The sequence below is a fragment of the Mixophyes fleayi genome, chromosome 2, assembly GCF_038048845.1.
Source record: "Mixophyes fleayi isolate aMixFle1 chromosome 2, aMixFle1.hap1, whole genome shotgun sequence".
Taxonomy (NCBI): domain Eukaryota; kingdom Metazoa; phylum Chordata; class Amphibia; order Anura; family Limnodynastidae; genus Mixophyes; species Mixophyes fleayi.
This window is the reverse complement of record NC_134403.1, coordinates 157,296,192-157,319,987: the sequence shown is the minus strand read 5'-3', so window position 1 is coordinate 157,319,987 and position 23,796 is coordinate 157,296,192. Positions and strand designations below refer to the sequence as shown.

The 23,796-nt window shown below is 39.6% G+C and overlaps 1 protein-coding gene across 1 annotated transcript in view; it reads left to right on the top strand.

Annotated features, from left to right (window-relative positions):
• Positions 1-23,796, top strand: part of CFAP47 (cilia and flagella associated protein 47) — a 402,255-nt gene that overhangs the window by 257,568 nt on the left and 120,891 nt on the right. The window contains exon 51 of the mRNA XM_075200313.1: positions 16,932-17,029. Within this exon, the coding sequence (XP_075056414.1) occupies positions 16,932-17,029 (98 nt within the window). The remainder of the gene's footprint in view (positions 1-16,931; positions 17,030-23,796) is intronic.

The window sequence follows — 23,796 nt, the reverse complement described above, 5'->3', positions numbered from 1 at the left end:
CCCTCCACACTGTGCCATGCTGGCTTTGCCCCCCCCCCCTCCCCCTCACACTCATGCCTCATCAATCTCTGTTAAAATGACAGGCTGGCTGTGTACGTACTTACTAACCTGTGCAAAGCTCCTGCGTCCTTCCTTGATGCTCCTCTGGGTGGCTGAATATCCAGAACTCCTCCTCCATGGGTGTCTCTACTATTCCCCTGCTTAAAGTGAAAGACACACTACTGCACAAGTGCAGAGAGCCCAGAAGCGGCTCTCTGCACCTGCGCGGTAGTATGTTGAACAGAAGTGTCACTGTCGGAAGTCGGGAGACATCTGTTTGGGTAGCTCCGCTCTAAGAATGGAGGGGGCGGGGCTACAACCCGGCGGCGCCTACCGATGGATAGCCTGGCTCCCCAGCAGGCCAGTCCGCTACTGAACTGTTCATTTGCACAAACTTTTTACTGAATTTTTATTATTTGTATCCATAAATAAATCTAAACCTTGTAGTGTTTTAGGATAAAAACAGAAATCCTTATTTAATTTAAATGGGTGGTATACTAAAGAAGTAGGTTGCTAAACTTTGATGTGATCTTTACAGTGCACCTCTTAAATATGTTTCCACTTCTCCGCACATTGAAACACACTTGTAGATTGCGATGAATGCTCCTGAGTGTTGAGAGTGGGCATGCAGGGTGACATGTGCTGGGAGGATCATTGATATGCAAAACTATGGTGTTTTCATGTGCACACTGGCTAAACTTAATTTAAAAAAATATATAAAATATTATCCTTTTCTACTTTTTATATATTGCTTTTTCAGTAACTTGATTCATCCCTTCCAACACATAACACATCAGTCATGAATAGGACACAATTCCCAACTTGATATGTTCAGAAATGTGTATGTGATGTTATTGGCACTTGCTATAAGCTTTCCAACACTGCAATGTGTGAAATTGCTATATTGCAGTCATGCATTCTTTAGGTCACGGACATGGAATAGTTTGTTTGATGGGGAAAAAACACATGATTTGCCTTTTAACATCTCTCTTTCAGAGTGTGACTTCTTTGCACAGGCAATCAGCTTGCCTGAACATGTCAGCCCGTAGCTCTTAGTAAGCTGCCTCACATAAGATGCACTCAGCTTACTGTCTACAGAAATAGCTGTGAGATGGAAATTTTATGCTATCTATTTGAAACAACATATATAATATTTTGTTCTTAATAACATGTCTTACAATAGTTATATTTGTAGCTTTGTGATACCTGAAGTGACATGTATTTGTACTAACATTTTTCATGTTTAATAACTGTGTGTAATATGAGCAAACTCCTTTCAAAAATACTTTGGGACTTGGAAACTAGGGGGCAATGCTATCTAAATTAAATACCCATTGCAAGCTGCTAGATAGATTAGATTTTTTCTAATTACTTCTCAATGTTTTCTTTCCTTTAATTATCCATTAACCTACAGCACAGATGCTCTTTAGTGATTTGCCTGAAGTTAACTTAGAGACTCAATTTTTGCCATTAATGTTAAGTGTGTTCAATATGTTATTGTTGTTAAAATTAGAGATGAGCACAGTTCTGGCAAAACTTTACTTGAATCTAATTTTGTGGTGGATATGGCAGGGGTGCATAATTAGTGATACCATCTTCAAGTTCTGATTCTGCAGTTCTCATTTTGCTGAATGTATTGGTTTAAAGGGAAGTTTCCAGAATACTGTGCATATATATCCACCAGTAATATCAGTGACAGAACTGTGGGGGGTGCAGCTGCAACGAAATCTGGAGATGAGGGAGGTGGGGCATGCAATGCCTCCCCCCCCCCCCTCCAATGCAAGGCTCCCACTCACCCCGAGACTCCTGTTCTGCACTCAGCAGAGCAGAGGTCCCCACTATTCTATTTTCAGAGAAGGGCAGAGGACCTGGAAAACTAGCATGTTATCGCTTGGCTTTAGGAGGGCCTCAGGTATGTTATAAATACATTATAGTTATAGTTTGGTTCCTATAAATATTTATGACTTACAGTGGATGTTCTGAGTTCTACAATTTGATAGATTTTGTGTTCGTATTACATGTCTATATGCCCATTTACTGCTTCATAATATTCCATTGCACATTATTTAGCACCATGTACAAAATGAAATATTCTATATCCAAGCATTAATTTTTCAATGACCTTTTGCCATGTTCCACTTTTGCTTTGCGGAATGGTCGTTCTGCACTGTATTTGTATATTCTGGATTTCCCAGAAAGTAAAGGTTATAAATACAACTGGGACAATTATGGTGCCAATTTATGCTGCATTCTGGTGTGGTTGGGGTAGAAGTAGGAAATTCTGTGAGGAAACTTTAAGGCCAAATTAAGGGCTGATTGAGTTAAATACGCAGAATAGTTGTGAAAATCTTGCTCATCTCTAGCTGTGGGCAAAGACCGCATAAGGACATGACACGAGAGGGAACTTGCAATTGTGTACTAATGTAGAGTGTATTAACGCTGCATCCTAGGAATGTAGGAAATTTTGTTAACCAACATTAAATAACGATGGAGGGGGGAGATGTGTGCAGGGGGACCAATCAAAAGCTGCACTTTATTGAAACTTAAAACTGCACTAACTCCTTGGGAAATACTTTGCTAGGTAGTGATGCAGGTTTAAGTTTCCTTAAGAGAACTAAAATAAAAACTAGAATAAAATAATGTTTAAGATTGCTCTGGTACAAATAAAAGTCGTGTTGTTTTTTTCCACTTATAGAATTTATGGAGGCACATTACTAAGGATATGTTTACAGTTAGGATTTAATTCTGTTAATACTAGATTTCAGGTTTTGGGTAGTGTTTGATTTAGGGCTAAGAACCCATTTATGTTTAGGATAGGGTCAGATTTAGGATTGTGTAATGTTAGCCCTGTAGGTGTTAGGTTTAAAGGATAATATTAGGAGCATAATCTGCCCCATAAAGGCTACTTACCTGATGTCCAGCTTTGGATCTATCCAGTTGGTCCTCCGACATCTTCCACATGCTTGAGGACTTTGTGGCAGACATAGCTGGACCATTCTCACTCATGGGCAGCACAATGACCTAGTGTTTAGCACTTCTGCCTCACAGCACTGGGGTCATGAGTTCGATTCCCAACCATGGCCTTATCTGTGTGGAGTTTGTATGTTCTCCCTGTGTTTGCGTGGGTTTCCTCCGGGTGCTCCGATTTCCTCCCACACTCCAAAAACATACTAGTAGGTTAATTGGCTGCTATCAAAATTGACCCTTGTCTCTCTCTCTCTGTCTGTCTGTCTGCCTGTGTGACTGTGTCTATAGCAGGGAATTTATATTGTAAGCTCCAATGGGGCCGGGACTGATGTGAATGAGTACTCTGTACAGCCCTGCAGAATAAGTGGCGCTATATAAATAAATGATGGTGACCATTTTACTGACATACTGCCTGTTGTCCATGAGCAACACCTGCCAGCAGGAGCATACTGGTGCTTGCAGGAACAAGCATTGAAAGGGGTGGGTGCGCAGACTACATTGAATATCCTCAGACACCAAATTCCAGGTGTCTAATTTCAGGGGCAAAAGCAGGATTTCTATAGGCGGGGGTTCCATTCCTCTCTGCGTGTATGAAAGGGGTGTGGCTATCATTTGAGATGGTGCTAGGCTGCACTCCATCTCTTCCCATCCCCTTCAAATACACAGGCAATGGTAGTCAACTGTCCTGATTCTGTTGGGGCACTCTAAATTTTATGTGACTATCCCGCTCAGTCAGGACTTTGTTCCCACTGCAAGGATAGTTGGTCCTGCTTCATGCAGTACTGCTTATTAAGGGTGAGCTGCTTGCATCTAACTGTAGTGCATGTTGCTTGACCTTAACAAGCAGTACAGTGTGAAGCGGACCAAATATTCCAGATATCATTGCAGTCAAGACAAAGTCCTGACTGAGCAGGAAAGTCACACAAAATAAGGGCTCTCTCACCAGATTCAGGACAGTTGGCAGACGATGCTGCGCTCTCCTACCTGTTGTTGCAGTTTCCACTACCTGTGGCTGTTGGTCTCTTACGCTAAGTTGCTGTTTGCCTGGATCCTGAAATGCTGTGGCCCTGTTTGGTAAAATGGGAGAAACCTAAAATATGTATAGTCTAGCAGTGAGTGAGCCCATTTAGGCCTCCATTCCCCAACCAGCCCTGACGTTAAATTAATAGCACCAACATTTGATATTTATGCCTCCCCTAGAACTAGCCCAATATTAATTTATTGGTGTTCACATTTAATAAATACACCTTAATTCCTTCCTACCAGCCCCAATATTGAGTTAATAGCATCCACATTTAATAAATAGACCTATTTCCATCCTACCAGCCCGACTTTAAATTAATAGTATTCACATCTAATAAATACACCTATTTCCTCCCTATCAGCCCCGACATTAAATAAATAGCATTCAGAATTATTAGGTAGACCTACTTCCCCCACCATGCTCTGATATTAAATTTAAAGGTATGCACATTTAACAAATACACCTATGTTCCTCCAAACAGCCCCAATAGTAACTAATTAGTATTCCCATTTAATAATTAAACTTATTTCCGCCCAAATTACTACAAAAATTGGTATTCACATTTAATAACTAGCGCTTTTTTAACTCAGTCCCACGTTAAATCAATAAGACCCAAAACACACTAGCATAAAATAAATAATGCCATCACACCAGCTTCATTAGCATCATCATCATCAACATTTATATAGCGCCAACAGATTCCGTAGCGCTTTACGATTCACCTTAAATTAATAGTTATTACTATAACCCAACTATTAAATTAAATAGCCCTCACTCTATAATAAATTAACCCAACATTAAATTAATATTTCTCCCCCACTATTAAATGGTTATTACCCACCCTCACCATTAAATTACTACCCAGCCTCCACCCTTATTACAAGAAGCCGTTACTTACCTTCTTCCATTTGGATCTGTATACTTCAGAGGCAGACTGTCTCCTCTGTTTCCTGTACTATTACATGCTGCCTGCCCTGTGAAAGAGGGAGGCTACATGCATACTGCAGGTGGGATCAGAAAAGATCTGTAGATCTGTGTTTCCGGGCACAATTAAACTATCCTAAGTGCCTGTCTGAATTTGAGATATATATATATATATATATATATATATATATATGTATATGTATATATATATATATATATATATATATATATATATATGGAGTGTTACCTGCCCATCAAGCTGGGGCTGCAGGAGGAGTGTCAGTTATAAAACCCTGTCTGTTTCACTATTAGGATGACAGACGCTAGAAAAGCCGGTTGATAGATGTATCAAGCTGAAAGTTCTCTGGTGGGTTTGAAAAGTGGAGATGTTGCCTATAGCAACCAATCAGATTCTAGCAGCTATCATTTTCTAGAATGTACTAAATAAATGATAGCTAGAATCTGATTGGTTTTTCAAACCCGCCCGAAAACTCTCAGCTTGATACATTTACCCCCTGGTCTCTGTTTATTTAGTGTTTAGGGTCACAGTAAACTCTATGGAATATTTATGATGCCAAGTACTTTACAATCTTGACAGTAAAACAAAGTAAAAAGGCAAGAAGTTCTACGAATGTGTTTCACCAAAAGTGTGCTCTTGCTACAATATTATATATGTGTGTATGTCTATATATATATATATATATATATATATATATATATATATATATACATACACAGTCAAGTCCATAAATATTGGGACATCGACAATTCTCATATTTTGGGCTCTATACACCACCACAATGGATTTGAAATGAAACTAACAAGATGTGCTTTAATTGCAGACCTTCAGCTTTAATTTGAGGGAATTTACATCCAAATCAAGTGAACGGTGTAGAAATTACAACGGTTTCTATATGTGCCTCCCACTTTTTAAGGGACCAAAAGTAATGGGACAAACTAAACAATCCTACATCAAACTTAAACTTTGTAATACTTTGTTGCAAATCCTTTGCAGTTAATTACAGCCTGAAGTTTGGAACGCATAGACATCCAGACGCTGGGTTTCATCCCTGGTGATGTTCTGCAAGGCCTCTACTGCAAATGTCTTCAGTTCCTGCTTGTTTATGGGGCATTTTCCCTTTAGTTTGGTCTTCATCAAGTGAAATGCATGCTCAATCGGATTCAGGTCATGTGATTGACTTGGCCATTGCATACCCTTCCACTTGTTAGCCTTAAAAAACTCTTTGGTTGCTTTTGCAGTAGGCTTCGGGTCATTGTCCATCTGCACTGTGAAGCGCTGTCCAATGAGTTCTGAAACATTTGACTGAATATGAGCAGATAATATTGCCCGAAACACTTCAGAATTCATCCTGCTGCTTTTGTCAGCAGTCACATCATCAATAAATACAAGGGTACCAGTTCCATTGGCAGCCATACATGCCCACGCCATGACACTACCACCACCATGCTTCACTGATGAGGTGGTATGTTTTGGATCATGAGCAGTTCTTTTCCTTCTCTATACTGTTCTCTTCCCATCACTCTGGTACAAGTTGATCTTTGTCTCATCTGCCCATAGGATGTTGTTCCAGAACTGTAATGGCTTTTTTAGATGTTGTTTGCCAAACTCTAATCTGGTCTTCCTGTTTTTGGGGCTCCCAAATGGTTTACATCTTGTGATGAACCCTCTATATTCACTCTTGTGAAGTCTTCTCTTGATTGTTGACTTTGACACATATACACCTACCTCCTGGAGAGTGTTCTTGATTTGGCCAACTGTTGTGAAGGGGTTTTTCTTCACCAGGGAAAAAATTCTTCTGTCATCCACCACAGTTGTTTTCCGTGGTCTTCCGGGTCTTTTGGTGTTGCTGAGCTCTCCGGTGCATTCTTTCTTTTTAAGAATGTTCCAAACAGTTGATTTGGCCACAACTAATGTTTTTGCTATATCTCTGATTGGTTTGTTTTGATTTTTCAGCCTACTGATGGCTTTCTTCACTGATAGTGACAGCTCTTTGGATCTCATATTGAGAGTTGACAGCAACAGATTCCAAATGCAAATGTCACACATAGAATCAACTCCAGACCTTTTACCTGCTTAATTCATGATGAAATAACAAGGGAATAGCCCAAACATGTCCATGAAATAGCTTTTGAGTCGATTGTGCCATTACTTTTGGTCCCTTAAAAAGTGGGAGACACATATAGAAACCGTTGTAATTCCTACACCGTTCACCTAATTTGGATGTAAATTCCCTCAAATTAAAGCTGAAAGTCTGCAGTTAAAGCACATCTTGTTAGTTTCATTTAAAATCCATTGTGGTGGTGTATAGAGCCCAAAATATGAAAATTGTCGATGTCCCAATATTTATGGACTTGACTGTATATAATATGTGTGTGTGTGTATGTATATAATATATAATTCTTTCTGGAGATGTGTAATAAACCCTACATTTTCAGCTAATTCCATGTCGGTAACTAATACCGCATTACCTTGCCTGATCACTATGTTCCTACCTACCTCACAAAGACCAGGGACGGGTTAGTGTAACTGTTCTTGCATTAATAGACCAACTTGCTGTGCTTGGTTCACAACTGCAAATTATCCCCAACAATCTAAGTAAAACCTGTAAGTTAGGGCACATGGGCTTCTATGTTATAGATTTTTATTGTGGATCATTTGCGGAAGTGTAAAGGTTACTACTTGCTTTAATATAACACTAAATCTATTAGGGCTGACAACAGGGAAGACCAATCAGAGTCTTTTTGACTCATCAGAGATGTAGTAAATAATAAAATGAAGTCTAAAAAGTTTTTAAGGAATTCCATAAAAAATATATTTTAATCTATTTAAGCGCTTGCAACGTGATGTGTGCCCACATGTTCAAGTCAATTTGCCCTCTGTGTACACCACACTGCTTTTTGATGAGTTTCTGAAAAACAGGTGGTCTACCCATAGTTGTACCTACTTAATTTGTGTTTTTCCATGTTTGCTTGTGACTCTTGGCCTAGTTATCCATCTTTGAACCTGTGATTCCTGCCTCAGACATTGGATTAATATTCTGATTTTGTACTTGAGCTGCTACCTCCACCTTTCTCCTCAGAATCAGCAACTACCAAGCATGACTAACCTGGTGGCAGTGACCTGCGGTTTTTCAGCAGTAAAGCCCATCACTCCCTTGTCGGGGACCCTGATGTAAACTAATTTCCAGACTCCACACCCTGGGTTACACAGTGCCAAAAGCCAGGGGCATAGCGGATCCATATCTGGGGTGTTTTGTGAGAATAAAATCTTTTCAATTGAAAATATATACATTTGCCTCTAAACCTATAACTGAATCAAACCTTCAGTAAAAATATACCTATTAATTATAGCTACTAAAATTTTTTAATAGATAACAGTATATCATGGAGTATATATATATATATATATATATATATATATATATATATATGTATATATATATATATGATGTTCTGCTAGTTGTGTAAAAGTAGCCATAGATATAATTCTGAAAATGGTATATTTTCATTTTCACTGATTTATTTTCCTTCATAAAGCTTTCAAAATGAAAAATATATTTCTGTCTGTGGAGATTTCTGATTTTTCCATCTTCAACTACATCCCTGTCACAGTTAAACTAGTTTGCTACTTCACAGTCTTATTATTACATGATATACATCGATCAGCCACAGCATTAAAATCACGGGCCCCACAAATTGCAGAAAAAGTTATGCTGGCTATGATAGAAAGGTGTCAGAACACACAGTGCATTGCAACTTGCTGCATACCCGCAGACCGGTCATAGTGCCCATGCTGACCCCTCTCCATCACCAAACCCGCCTACCTACAATGGGCACCTGAGTGCCAGAACTGGACTATGGAGCAATGAAAGAAGGTGGCCTGGATTGATGAATCACATTTTCTTTGACATCATGTGGATGGCCAGTTGCGCTTGCTTTGTTTAATTGGGGAAGAGCTGGCACCAGGATGAACTTCGGGCAGAAAGAAAGCCGGCGGAGGCAGTGTGATGCCCTGGACAATGTTCTGCTGGTTAACCTTGGTTTACCTAGCAATCATGTGGATGTTACTTTGACATGTACCACCTACCTAAACATTGTTGTAGACCAAGTACACCACTTTATGGCAATGGTATTCTCTGATGGCAGTGGCCTCTTTCAGCAGGATAATGCGCCCTGGCACACTGCAACATTTGTTCAGGAATGGGTTGAGGAACTTAACAAAGAGTTTAAAGTGTTGAGTTTGGCCTCCAAATTCCCCAGATCTCAATCCGATCATGCATTTGTGGTATGTGCTGGAAAAACAAGCTAGAGCCATGGTGACCCATTGCAACTTACAGGACTTAAAAGATCTGCTGCTAATGTCTTGGTGCCAAATACCACGGGACGCCTTCAGAGGTCTTGTGGCAGCACGAGGTGTGTGGATGTTGTGGCTGTTTGGTGAATGCATTACCTTAAATAATGTCACAATGTCTGCTTCACAACCTGATAAGTGTAAATAATGCTGCTCCAGCAATCATTGTTCAGTTTGCTGCAGCCACTGTTAGCAGCTACTGATTGGCTGCAGATTACCTTCACCAAGGTAAGCATGAAATTCAGCATATCTCTCACAACTAACTAAGCCATGATATGGTTCACTTGGAAGAACTGGCATCAAACAAGTCATATAAGTAATATGTTATATTAAAACTACAACTTTTCACATACCATTAACATTTTAGTTAATGGTATGTGAAAAGTTGTAGTTGTAATATAACATATAATTAAATATAAACAACTCCCCATCTGTTGTTTACCCCTAAAATTTAAATTCGTACAGTATATTCTTGCCTGTAGTAGGCCACATGGCAATATCAAGTAAGAAATGTGAATAGAGTGGGGGCTGCGACTTGATATAATGTAGCTGTGATGCTAATGAGTTAAGTTCTGTCAGCTGGAGGGTTCAGTAAACAATCAAAAGTAGCTAGATAGTGCTGATTATAGTCATTATCATCATTGCATATTGTGGCATCAGCCCTCCAGTACCTACAAAGGATACACCTCCTAAAAGGCATATTTGAGGACGGTCCATGTCCAAAGGCACTTACTGCCTTTACTGTTATCTGCTCATGCTTGCTTGGCCCCGTTCTGCCTCTCCAGGTAATATTTTGGGCCTAAATAAATTCTTTTGCATTTCTACATTCAAAGTTACATAGGTTAAAAATCACACACAAGGCCAATCTTTCAAAAATTCTTATACTTACATAAAAATACTTTTTCCTGTGGTGTTACACTATTTCTACCATTTGCAACTGATGACTTCTTGAACTCTTTATGGATCCTTGTAAGTACATAGTTTTAAGAGTGTCTTATATGTTTGTGTAAGCTGGTGCAGGGAGTAAAAGTGTTGAGTCATACAATTCATTAGACAAATCTTTGTCTTGATCTTAGGATGATAGATAGATAGACTACATAGCCAAGCTAACACCCAAACATTACACCCATTTGTGCGTGTTGTACATCTCATTTCAAAACCATGGGCTTTAATGTGGAATTGGTTCCTGCTTTGCAGCTATAACAGCCTCCACTCTTCTGGGGAGGCTTTCCACTTGATTTTGGAATATGGTTAATGGGATTCACATCCATTCAGCCACTAGAGCACTAGTGAGGTCAGGTACTGATGTTGGGTAATAAGGCCTGATGTGCAAGCAGCATTCCAAATAATCTATAAGGTGTTCAATGGGGATGAGGTTAAGGCTCTGTGCAGGCCAGCTAAGTTGTTCCATCCCAAAACCGGGAAACCATTTTTTGATGAACCTCACTTTGTGCATTAGAGCTTTGTCATGCTGAAAGAGGAAAGGACTTTACCTGCACTATTGCCCCAAAGTTGGAAGCACATGCCCCCCTGGGCCGGACCCAAAAAAACTATTTTGGACCGGCCAGATGGCTAATTTCACTAACTTGGTGTCTGGCCCCTCCTCCAGGACCAGCCACCATCTCGTTGGCCTGCATATCCCGACTGCCGGCCCTCCCTCCCTCCTACCCTCCCTCCAATGGTTTGCGGTCACATGGGACGTGCACCACGTGATAGGTGCCGTCCCATGTCAGAAGACTGCAGAGCTGAGCGCGCAACGCGGATAGAACAAGGTAAGTCCTGGGGTGAGGGTGGGGGGGGGGTGTCTATTTATGTATGCATGTATGAGCACATTGTGTGTGTGTGTATATATATATATATATATATATATATATATATAAAAAATATGGGGCCAGTATATTTTGTGAGTGAGGGGCCAACATATTGTGTGTGTGTGAGTGAGGGGCCAACATATTGTGTGTGTGAGTGAGGGGCCAACATATTGTGTGTGTGAGTGAGGGGCCAACATATTGTGTGTGTGAGTGAGGGGCCAACATATATTGTGTGTGTGAGTGAGGGGCCAACATATATTGTGTGTGAGTGAGGGGCCAACATATATTGTGTGTGAGTGAGGGGCCAATATATTCTGTGAGTGAGGGGCCAATATATTCTGTGTGTGAGGGGCCAGTATATTGTGTGTGTGTGTGTGTGAGGGGCCAGTTTATTGTGTGAGTGAGGGGCCAACATATTGTGTGTGTGTGTGAGTAAGGGGGCAAGATATTTTGTGTGCGATTGAGGGGCCAACATATTTTGTGTGCGATTGAGGGGCCAACATATTGTGTGTGTGAGTGAGGGGCCAGTAAATGAATGTAGTGTGTGTGTGTGAGTGAGGGGCCAGTAAATGTAGTGTGTGTGTAAATTGTTGCTGGGGCTGTTTAGATGGAGGCAAATAGGTTTATATATTAAATATGTTTGCTATCTAATGTCAGGGTTGGTGGGGGGAAAGAGATCTGTTTAGCAAATGTGAATATTATTTTAATGTTGTGGCTGGAGGGAGGCCTAATGATAAAATGTGGGTGCTAGTGATTTAACACAGAGACTGGTTGGAGTTTTCTACATTTTATGTACCCATTTTTTTTTCCTAATAGGGCCTCCAACATTCCAGGATCCAGACAAGCAGCAACTGATCTAAAGACACCAGCAGCCACAAGTGGTGACAGTGACAAGAACAGGTAGGAGAGAGCAGAACAGTCTGCCAACTGTCCTGAATCTGGTGGGACAGTCCCAAATTTGGGTGACTGTTTGACTTAGGACACTTGGGAGGTATGTTGCGGGTATGTACCGTTTCACCGTGTACTGCTTGTGAAGGCAGAACTAACAGTAGTGCACACAGTATTGCTTGTGTATTTGTCTAAAATGATAACCATGCTACATCATAGGGGGTTACCCTGTCTAAAGTGCCCAGGCCCCCTCAGAGCCGTAATCCAGTTCTGGGCCTGGGCATAAAAATATATATATGGATTAAGCAACACTAAAATAGCCTCTTTTTACATAGATAAATATATATTGTACTAAAAACCACCCTTTCTGGATGGGCCGCTACTTATGGGCCAGTGCTGTGTGCTTGCCCCCCGGGCTAAAGTCTGCCAGCCCTTCCCTGTCCTCGACCATGGAAAACCAATCCATGAAGCTCCCAATGTACAGTTCTTGTGCTGACCATGCTTCCAGTGGCAGTTTGGCGCTCGGTAATGAATGTTGCAACAGATGGCAGGCGATTTTTGTACAATGCACATTTTAACACTTGGCAGTTCTGTGAGCTTGTGAAACCTACCGCTTTGTGGCGGAGCTGTTGTTGCTTCTAGATGTTGCCTCTTCATACTAACAGCACTTACAGTTGACCAGGGCCTATCTAGCAGGGCAGAAATTGGAAAGGTGACGTCCTATAACATTGTCAGTATGACCCATTCTACTACTAATGTTTGATTATGGAGATTGTATGGCTGTATGCTTGATTTTATGCACCTTATAGCAATGGGTGTGACTGAAATTGTCAAACACTAATTTGAAGGGGTATCTTCATTATTTTCTCTGTGCATTTTTCCCAATATAAACAAGTCTAGCTTTTCCAAACTGAGGTTTGCCACCTCTGTACCCTTATCTACTTTCAATTTCTTTAGACATTTTAAGGCCCAGTTTGCAGTTTTGTCTAAATTGTTCTTTAACAAGTTACTATCCTGTGTTAATAACCCTATATACTGTATCTTTGTGTTATCAGCAAAAAGAAAAACCTTACTTTCTGGGCCATCTATAAGGAAAATAATAAAAAGACTGAAAATAGCAGCAAACAATAATAATCCCTTTGATACACTTCTAATAATTTTAGCCAAGTCTGAAGAAATTCTGTTTGCAACTGTCATTTGTCTTCTATCCTTCACATAGTTCTCTATCCATATATCAACTTGTTTTCCCCTAGATCCAGTATTTTGTACCATACTGCTATGGGGTATAGAATTTAACACTTTCACAAAATTAAATTCAGTTGTGCTTCCAAACTATAGTTTGAATTTATATAAAAATGTATAAAAATTAATCGTGATTCTTAGACATGAGCAGTCCTTCATAAAACTATGCTGACATTGTTTTACCAAATTTATATTTAATAGCTTTTAGAATTGCATCCATAAGATTACAGTCAAATAATTCACTCCCAACTTAAGTCAGACTCACTGATCTGTAACTTGTCATTGCTAAGATTGCACCTTACATACAAAAATACATTTAAAAAAAATGAGTAAACGAATGCAGAATACAGGTTACAGATGAAGAATAAAACTATTCATTACAATTAAAAATTGCTAAATTATGGAGTTGGTCTTCTAAAATCCTGGAAACCTAGTCAAGGCAGTCGCCTACTCTCCGCTCTTGGGAGACTCTTGAGGAGACTACAAATGTGTCGAGGGATCTGGAGAGGCAGTAACATCTTAAGTGGCGCAGTATACAAAAGTGTAAGCATCCAAACTATATCAGCGTTCTAATCACCTTTGTTTTCATTGACTAAAACTTAGTTAAGTCTTATTTATGGCTTAAATCTATCGTGACTACGAGGGGACTTTGGTACAATGTTTTTATCGTGTGTGTGTGAAGCTTTTTATTCCATTGATTGGGCGTAGCGCAACATGGAGATGCACAGTGGGTCTTAGTAATATTATAGGATTAAACCCAAATACTGCCATATTTGAGATGGTGTAAAATTCAAATCCTTTTGCAGAATGACAAGTGCACCCTCCCCACCAAAATGTCACATGGGAGGGCACCTTGGTAGCCCATCATGATTTTATTACAACAGCTTTTATTTTCAATGATATTTGGTTATCTCTGTGGTGAAAATTATAACAAAAGAGCATGTTAGAAATATTGTGAGAAATAACTACCTATTATAGTAAGAAATTACTCATGCACGTCAACTGCCATGAATTTTCATTATTTTAATGGCTAAAAGGTGATAATGCTGTGTTTGATTTTCGTGAGGCAGGAAAGTGTTTTATTGGCAAGATTAGCATTTTTACACCTTTTCTTTGAACAAATAATTATCTATTTCCTGATGAGTTACTATGTCTATATATTAACCAGCATTCATTCTTATGACTGGAATAAGACGTTTGACCTTTGGTTTTGGTGTCACTATATCACAGGAGGTTCAGAATACAATTACAGATCCATTAAGCATAGCTATAATACATGCATATAATTTGTTTGACATTTATTGGAGCTCACTTTGGCCTTAATTGCACTTCTTTGCAGAACATGGTTTTCAGTGCCTGCAGTTATATTTTGTATGATGTTTAGGAGGCTTGTTATTAGCTGTTTAATCAGGTAGCTTGGCCAATAAACAATGTCATACAGACATGATTTAATGGTTAAGCCCAGCAAGTTTGTTATCGCGAACTATCTCAGTGAGCAGCTGTATATTATATCATTATAAAATTATGATCTTCCCAATTATTTTTAAACAGGTCTGTATTTACTGTTACTTTTGACATTTTGTGTGGTACCGAGACTGTAAATAAGTAACATATCTTATTCAAGCCTTGTTTATGAAAGTATGTTTAATAAAGAACTTGTACTCATAATGATTTTGTTCAGTGCCATCAGTTATTCATTAAGACATTCTTACAGCATAGTATAAGAGCAGTTAATGGAAAGCCTATTAATCATTTTCCCACGACTAAATCTTCATAACAATCTTAGTACATTTTTATGATATTAATAAATTCAAAAGTTCAGAAAGCTCTAGTAAACTGTTCATGTCTTATAATTCAAGTTCTTTGCTTTTGTTAGTTGTAAATAACTTTATTGTGTGTTTGCTGGTAAAGAAAGTCATTTTACATTAGTACCGTAGCTTGTTTGTCTGCTCTTACGCTATACAGCTATACTGCTGATGTTCCATTTTCAAGTACTGAACTTCACACCAAAGCAACATCTGCTTCTATTATTTTCTAAAGAATACCATGGTACCCTGAAATCATAGCATATTTTTAAATCCATATTTTTATATAAAAAAATAATCTACAAATAATAAACTGATTGGAAAAAGCATTTCAGTCCCCTGCCTATAGCAAGATAATTTACAATTCATATTTGTGACAATTTCTGATATCTGCTTGTGTTCAAATGTCACATCTCACTTGAATTTTTAACTGTGGTGCAATGGATACAAATAAATCTAAAAATAAAGCCTGTTCTATTTTATGTGTCCATATCAATTTGCTTTAATATTTGTCTGTGTGACATATATGAACATGCAGCGCATGTTTTGGAAGTTGCTCTCTATGGACCTCATTTAGAGTCGGACGCAAAGTCTGATTTAGGCGCATCTAACCGAAAAACACTACCACGCATGTGCAGAAAGCTCCAAATCCGCCTGCATCATGGACGCAATTAACACTTGCCACAGCTTGCGACTCACTACGAGAGAATGGGAGGAATGCGGAATTGTGAAGGTGTGACCATGTAAGTAAATCCTAGTCAAAGTGAGGTGCAGATGCAACACACGTCAAAACAGGGCTAAAGCTGTGCGGCAGGAATTAGGTGGCGTAAGCATTAGCTAGCTGCAGGAACTGCTTGCAGCTCAATGGGGTATTATGAGTGGGATGCAACTGGGGTTTGCTTGCAACTCGTAATACTCTACCGAGCTGCGGCACACTCCCACTTCTACACTCCTTACACGGACATTGCGTCCGACTCTAAATGAGGTCCTATGTGTGATCATAGTAGAGAGGCCCAGGGACCCCCTTTAACTCACCGCCAAGCACGTTATGGTTATTGCGGGGAAAACACTGGTGATTGGTAGGGTCGCTAAGGGGAGCACAAATCCTCTTATTTTTACTCTTTTCACATCATGCACTTATTTCTGTGCAATGGAGTCTGTTTTTACAGGCATGAAGATGGATTAGCATGTCAAGATTGTGACAACTTCTTCTAGAATACTTACTGTATTATATAAAGATATGTTAATAAATATCTTAATATGCAAATAGATGTGTAAAGTTTTGTATTTAGCAGAATCCTTTGTGACTAATTTTTGTTTCTGGTCAAATCCAAAAATATGAATTTGTTACATACGTTGGGGTATATTTACTAAAGTGCAGGTTTGCAAAAGTGGAGATGTTGCCTATAGCAACCAATCAGAATCTAGTTATCATTTGTTTAGTACATTGTATAAAATAACAGCTAGAATCTGATTGGTTGCTATAGGCAACATCTCCACTTTTGCAAACCTGCACTTTAGTAAATATACCCCGTAGTTGAAGATACATGTGATGCTTTTTGAGTCTAGGTCTGTGTTCTTATAAAGGAATATAGGTTTCTGCCATAAGTGTGCATGTTTCTCTCTCACATAATCAATAATTTATTTTTCTTTATTCTTATTGTGTGTTAATCTTATTAATATTTATTCTGTGCATGCAGCTCAAAGTGCATTGCTTGGTGATACATGGATGGATTTGTGATTCCATTGATAAAAAAATGAAACCTCTTTTCCGGTGTTTTCCTTTGTATGTGTGGTATTGATTGGTACTTGTATATAAGTATATATTTTTAATGTGTATGCATTTTGTATTTTTCAAGGTAGCAAATCAGCTCCTTTCAAAGTCTGGTTTTCAGTGGAAATTAAGAGTAACCCTGCTCCACCGGAACAATCCATAGATGTAACTTGCTCTGTTTTAGTAAGTAAATTCTATTGCTATAAACACCTAATATACAGTGTTTTGCTGTTTTGTTTTTTTAGCTATACATTTATTGTTTTATAAAAGAAGACATATCTACAAATGAACAACAATGGTAACATACATAAAAAATAACAAATAAGTACACATGGTATAATAAATAGAGCAAAAGACACATATACAATTTATATTATGGGCTTAAACAATGGAATAATGGACCAGGTGTGGGACAAGATCTCCATGAACACTAAGTGCCTGATTCATCTTCGAAAGCAATGCGAATGCAATTTGCATTTTTTAAAAATTGGACGTAAATTTCAGACACGTACTCCCGTATTCAAGTGGATCTCAAGAAACATTTCCTTTCAAAAATTGGGATAAGTATGCTCTGGCTATACATTACTTGTCATATTGCAGACAGACAGAACACACTGCAGAATACACACAATACATATGTGCAACATAAATTCTTGCAGGAAAAAACCCCCAAAATATTAAATACATTAACTCTTAATACTATAATAATAATAATAATAATAATAATAATACATGTAAATACAATATTTTGTTTTTCATTTTTTCTTTTACATGAAATACATAGATCATCATGTTCTTAATGTGTACTGTACATAAAATGCACTTTTACAGGTTTTTTTTACTTGCAAACATATGTTCTGGCATACATACCCGCCACTCATCACTATGAGTCAGCACTAACACCTGTCCTGTTGCTGGTGCAAGTAATACGGCTAAAAAACACGGAGCTAAGAGATGCCCAGAACTTGAATCGGATGAATATGCATGCACTCGACCTCGGCACGCCTGTACTGTACATTAACTTCTACCCCTTCCCATCCCTTCCTCTGTTCTGCCCTTCAAATCGTTGGCAGTCGGAGTATCATTTGCGTTTGGACTAGAATTGCATGCAATTGCGTTCACTGGTGTGTGTGTGTGACTATGCGCAGAGCAACTTTACTAAATATATGGCACGCAGTGGGACTTAACATCCGATGTTGAATCAGGCCCTTAAAGAATAAAGTCTGCCAGAATGATATTAGTTTATCACCATCACATACTATTGGACACCATTTGTTCTTCCTATATCAGCTGTGAATTTCATTGTGAACAGATAGCAAAATAGCGAGGCACAAGTTTGAAATATCCACAGGGTATCAAGTCATTACACACACCACGTAAACTATTTATATACATAATAAGCATCTATAGAAACGCTAATTAAAAAATACCTTGTCTAGAATTTGATCACAGCCTTTTCTAAGGTTTTCATTAGTTAGTTTAGAATGTTTAATTGCATTATATTATAATGATTGTCTATTTACTTACTTTCAGTAAATGGAGTGGAACATTAAACATATATAAATAACCAGCAGGATTTTCACTCTGATTTCACCCTAGATAGATTTAGTAATAGAAAGATAGGTGAAGGATTTACACATAAATAAAAATAGCTGTATTTTCACAGATAGATTTTCTCAAAAACTCATGGGAATTTCCATTCAACAGTTTGACTGAAATTAATCTTATCTGGTGAATCACAAACTTCGCACCTTTGCCAAATGGCCAGTTCCGCTGAGAAAATTGTGCCACAACTTCACTAATCTCTAGGCATGTTCAATACTGATATATTTGATCAACTTATTATTACCAATAATGATCAGCTTGTTATACAATGTGTTATACTCAAATGACCAGCTGATAAACCTTTTTCTGCTAATATATTTCTTACTTGACCCTCATTTTTGCCTTGTCACATATTTTAATGTCATGTTCTTAAGTATATGTTTATGCACATTTTGCTTTATTTGTGGCATGTCTGCTCCTAAATTGTGTAAGGTACTGAGTTGAAATTACTGGAAAAGTATTGTTTTCCCCATGCAGATCTCCACCAAATCAGGAAATATCCACAGTCATCACCCTGATCATTTCAGTATCTTGTCCGTTGGTAGTCAGTTTAACAATGCTGTAAACACAGACAGTGTTTACAGCAGCATAAATAATCTGAATCATAACACACCGGCATGTGAAAAGCACAGACTTGCGTATGCAACGGCAATGCAATGGACCCGGCATGGGGTCATGTAATGTAAGTATGAACATTACCGTACCAGGGTTAGGTTTAGGCTTAGGGTTAAGATTAAAGTTACATTACGTGATCCTACGCCAGGTCCGTTGCATTGATGCTTTAAATATGCAAGTCGCGGTTCAAAGTGACGTAATATTAAAGTGTTGGGCTCTCCTCACATCGGAACTGTGCTGTGTATACGTAAGTCTGTGTTTTTCACATGCCGGTGTGTAATGATTCGGATTATTTATGTCGGTGTAAACACTGTCTGTGTTTACAGCATTGTTAATACATACTACACCCATCTCGTCCTGCAAATCCAACTCTCATTTTCCAAATCAGGCACATAAGCCAGTCCACCACTACACCTATGCTGCAGAAGTAAGGGATACCTCAAATCCACCTATCTTCCTGCACAGAATTTGCTCACTCTGCATTTTGCTATGCAAATCCATGCTCAGTTCTTTTATGATAGTGCACAGTCTGCAGATATTCTTCTGTGACATCACCATGGCACTTGCACTGCTCCTCTTTTACTTTTTTTTTTTTTCTTTTTTGGTACTGACCTTGCTTAACATTGTGCATTTTTGTAGAATATGACTTCAGATTTCCCAGTGGGCTTAATGTTATTGCTTGTATTTCCTCTCTTATCGGACTTTTCACTCAGCAGCTAAATAACTGAGCGCACTGACTCCTCTTTGCAAGTGATTATTTTCTCCTAACACCTATCACTTTTCATCATATAACAGTGTGCATTTTGTCCTCCACTTTCACTGTCCAAATTTGCATTTGTAACTATAGACTTAATTCATGCTGATTCCAAGGAGCTTTTTTTGCTAAGGCGATACATTATATTAAATTTAGGAAGGTGGGTGCAGTCGTTTTACTTTGTTGTTAGAATCTTGCTTTTTTCATATAATAACATAAATGTATATATAATATGTATATGTGTATACATGTGTGTATATATATATATATATATATATATATATATATGTATATGTATATATATATATATATATTAGGGATGTGCACTGGCGACTTTTGGTGTCTCGTGTTTTGTGTTTTGGATTCGGATTTTCGTGATGTTTTTGGTTAGGATTTGTTTTGCAAAACACCTGCCGAAAGGTTTTGGTTCGGATTTAAGGTTTTGGATTCAGATTTTTTTTGAAAAAAGCATAAAAAGTTCAAAAATCAAGTTTTTGGGCTTATTTTCACTCCTACGCTATTATTAACCTCAATAACATTCAATAACAAGCATTTCCACTAATTTACAGTGTATTCTGAACACCTCACAATATAGTTATTAGTCCAAAACGTTGCAACGAGGTATCTTTCTGGACTGCGTAGTGGAGTGGTCCCCACAATATAATAAGAAAACCATCAACTGGTCTTAATCGCACCAAAAAATGTACCTGGACTGCGTAGAGGAGTGGGTCACCACAATATAATTTAAAAACCCTGAACTTGTATGATTCGCACCAATAAATGTATCTGGACTGCGTAGAGGAGTGGGTCACCACAATATAATTTAAAAACCCTGAACTTGTATGATTCGCACCAATAAATGTATCTGGACTGCTTAGAGGAGTGGGTCACCACAATATAATAAGAAAACCATCAACTGGTATGAATCGCACCAAAAAATGTACCTGGACTGCGTAGAGGAGTGGTCACTCACCACAATATAAATTAAAAACCCTGAACTTGTATGATTCGCACCAATAAATGTATCTGGACTGCGTAGAGGAGTGGTCACCACAATATAATAAGAAAACCATCAACTGGTCTGAATCGCACTGAATAATGTACCTGGACTGCGTAGAGGAGTGGTCACCACAATATATATAATAAGAAAACCATCAACTGGTATGAATCGCACCAAAAAATGTACCTGGACTGCGTAGAGGAGTAGTCACTCACCACAATATAAATTAAAAACCCTGAACTTGTATAAATCGCACCAATAAATGTAATTGGACTGCGTAGAGGAGTGGTCACCACAATATAATTAATAAAAAACCCTCCACGGCTCTGAATTTCCCCAAAAAAAATTCTGGACAGTGTAGAGGGGTGGCCCCGGTACTAAATTTGATACCGGGGCCACAATACCTCCTCCAAGTTCCAAGTGTAGTGTTTATAACATATTAGCACTACACTAATTCTAGCACGTCAAACCCTCTTGTTTTAAATAATGACAGGGCATTTAACTTTTGATTCAATTTTTTGAATTTGTTGACATTTTCTTTTACTTTTTGAACATGACAAACGACTGTTGAATGGTCACATAATGCCAAAAAAATAGTTGCAAGATGGACTTGTCCTTGGGCCCTCCCACTCACCCTTATGTTGTTGAAATAGGACATGCACACTTTAACAAACCAATCATTTCAGCGACAGGGCCTACCAAACAACTTTGGCTGAAATGATTGGTTTGTTTGGGCCCCCACACCAAAAAAGCTATTCGTCTCTCCCTGTACAGACTAAACAGGCTCTACTGAGGCAAGATGTCGTCCTCATCCTCAACCTCTGATTCCTCTCCCCCTACAGTGTGTACTTCCTCCTCCTCACACATTATCAATTCGTCCCCGCTGGACTCCACAACCACAGGTCCCTCTGTACTATCTGGAGGGCAGTGCTGTACTTCATTGAGGAATTGATTATTCATTTTTATAAACATCATTTTTTCTACGTTGTGAGGAAGCAACCTCCTTCGCCGCTCACTGACCAGGTTCCCCGCTGCACTAAAAACTCTTTCCGAGTACACACTGGAGGGGGGACAACTCAGGTAAAATAGAGCCAGTTTGTACAGGGGCTTCCAAACTGCCTTTTTTTCCTGCCAGTAACAATATGGACTGTCTGACATGTCTATTTGGATGGTGTCAGCAAAATAATCCTCCACCATTTTTTCAATTGTGACAGCATCCAATGCAGCGACAGTAGACATGTCTGCAATGGTTGGCAGGTCCTTCAGTCTGGACCAGATGTTATCATCATCCCCGCCAGCGGCTCTTTTAGGAAAACTGAGCTTTTTCCTCGCAGTCATAGATGTGGAAGAAAATGAGGTTGGAGCTGTTGGCATGTCACGGTCCTCTTCAGAGGGCAATCTCCTGACCAGAAGGTCTTTGCACCGCTGTAGACTTGTGTCCACCGGAAACAGAGACACAACATATGCTTTAAACCGAGGATCGAGTACGGTGGCCAGAATGTATTCCTCTGACTTTAAAAGAGTGACCACCCTCGGATCCTGGCAAAGCGTACGAAGGGCTTCATCCACAAGAGCTACATGCTTTGTTGGATCGCAATGCTTTACCAGCTCCTCCCTCACTTTCTCCAGCTGCTTCTGCAACAGCCTGATCAGGGGAATGACCTGACTCAAGCTGGCAGTGTCGGAACTGACTTCTCGTGTGGCAAGTTCAAACGGCTGGAGAACCTTGCACAACACGGAAATCGGTCTCCACTGCGCTTGACTGAGGCGCATCCCCACTCCTTTGCCTATGTCGTAGGTGGCTGTGTAGGCCTGAATGGCCTTTTGCTGCTCCTCCATCCTCTGCAGCATATAGAGGGTGGAGTTCCAGCGCGTCACAACCTCTTGTTTGAGGTGATGGCAGGGCAGGTTCATGCTTTTTTGATGTGCCTCTAGTCTGCGGTAGGCACTGGCTGAATGCCGAAAGTGTCCAGCAATTTTGCGCGCCACCGCAAGCATCTCCTGCACACCCCTGTCACTCTTGAGGTAATGCTGCACCACCAAATTAATGGTGTGTGCAAAACATGGGACGGGCTGGAAATTGCCCATATTTAATGCCCGCACAATGTTACTGGCATTGTCTGACACCACAAATCCCCATGAGAGTCTAAGTGGGGTAAGCCACTGGGAGATAATTTCCCTCAGTTTCTCTAATAAGTTGTCAGCGTTGTGCCTCTTATTAAAGCCTGTAATACACAATGTTGCCTGCCTTTGCACGAGCAGCCATTTTGTAGATGCTGCTACTGATGCAGCTGTTGCTGTTGCTGCGGAAGGCGATGCATCTACCCAGTGGGCTGTCACAGTCATATAGTCCTTCGTTTGCCCAGAACCACTTGTCCACATGTCCGTGGTTAAGTGGACAGTGGGTACAACCGCATTTTTCAGAGCACTGAGGACACTTGATCGTACTTGTCTGCACATTTTTGGTATCGCCTGCCTAGTGAAGTGAAATCTCGACGGGATTTGGTACCGGGGACACAATACCTCCATCAACCCTCTAAATCCCACTCCACTGATGGCGGACACCGGGCGCACGTCTAACACCAACATTGCAGTTACATCTGCAGTTATACGCTTTGCAATAGGGTGACTACTATCGTATTTTGTGGTCATGGCAAACGACTGTTGGACGGTCAATTGTTTTGTGAAAGACTTAGCAGTCTTACGACTTCCCCTCTGGGAAGATGACCGACTAACAGCAGCAACAGCAGCAGTGGCAGTAGTAGGCGTACCGCTGCAGGATTCCTCGGATGAATCCCGTATTGGAGAGGACTCAGTCTGCAGTCTGGCTGCTGACTTGGGCTGCAGGACTCAATCTGATGGAGATCGTGGAGGAAGTTGACGAGGAGGGTGTTGCTGGTGTGTATCCAACTGGACCACGGGATTTAGGTGTCCCTGTGCTGATGACGGTCCTAGCCCTAGTTCCTGAACTAACCA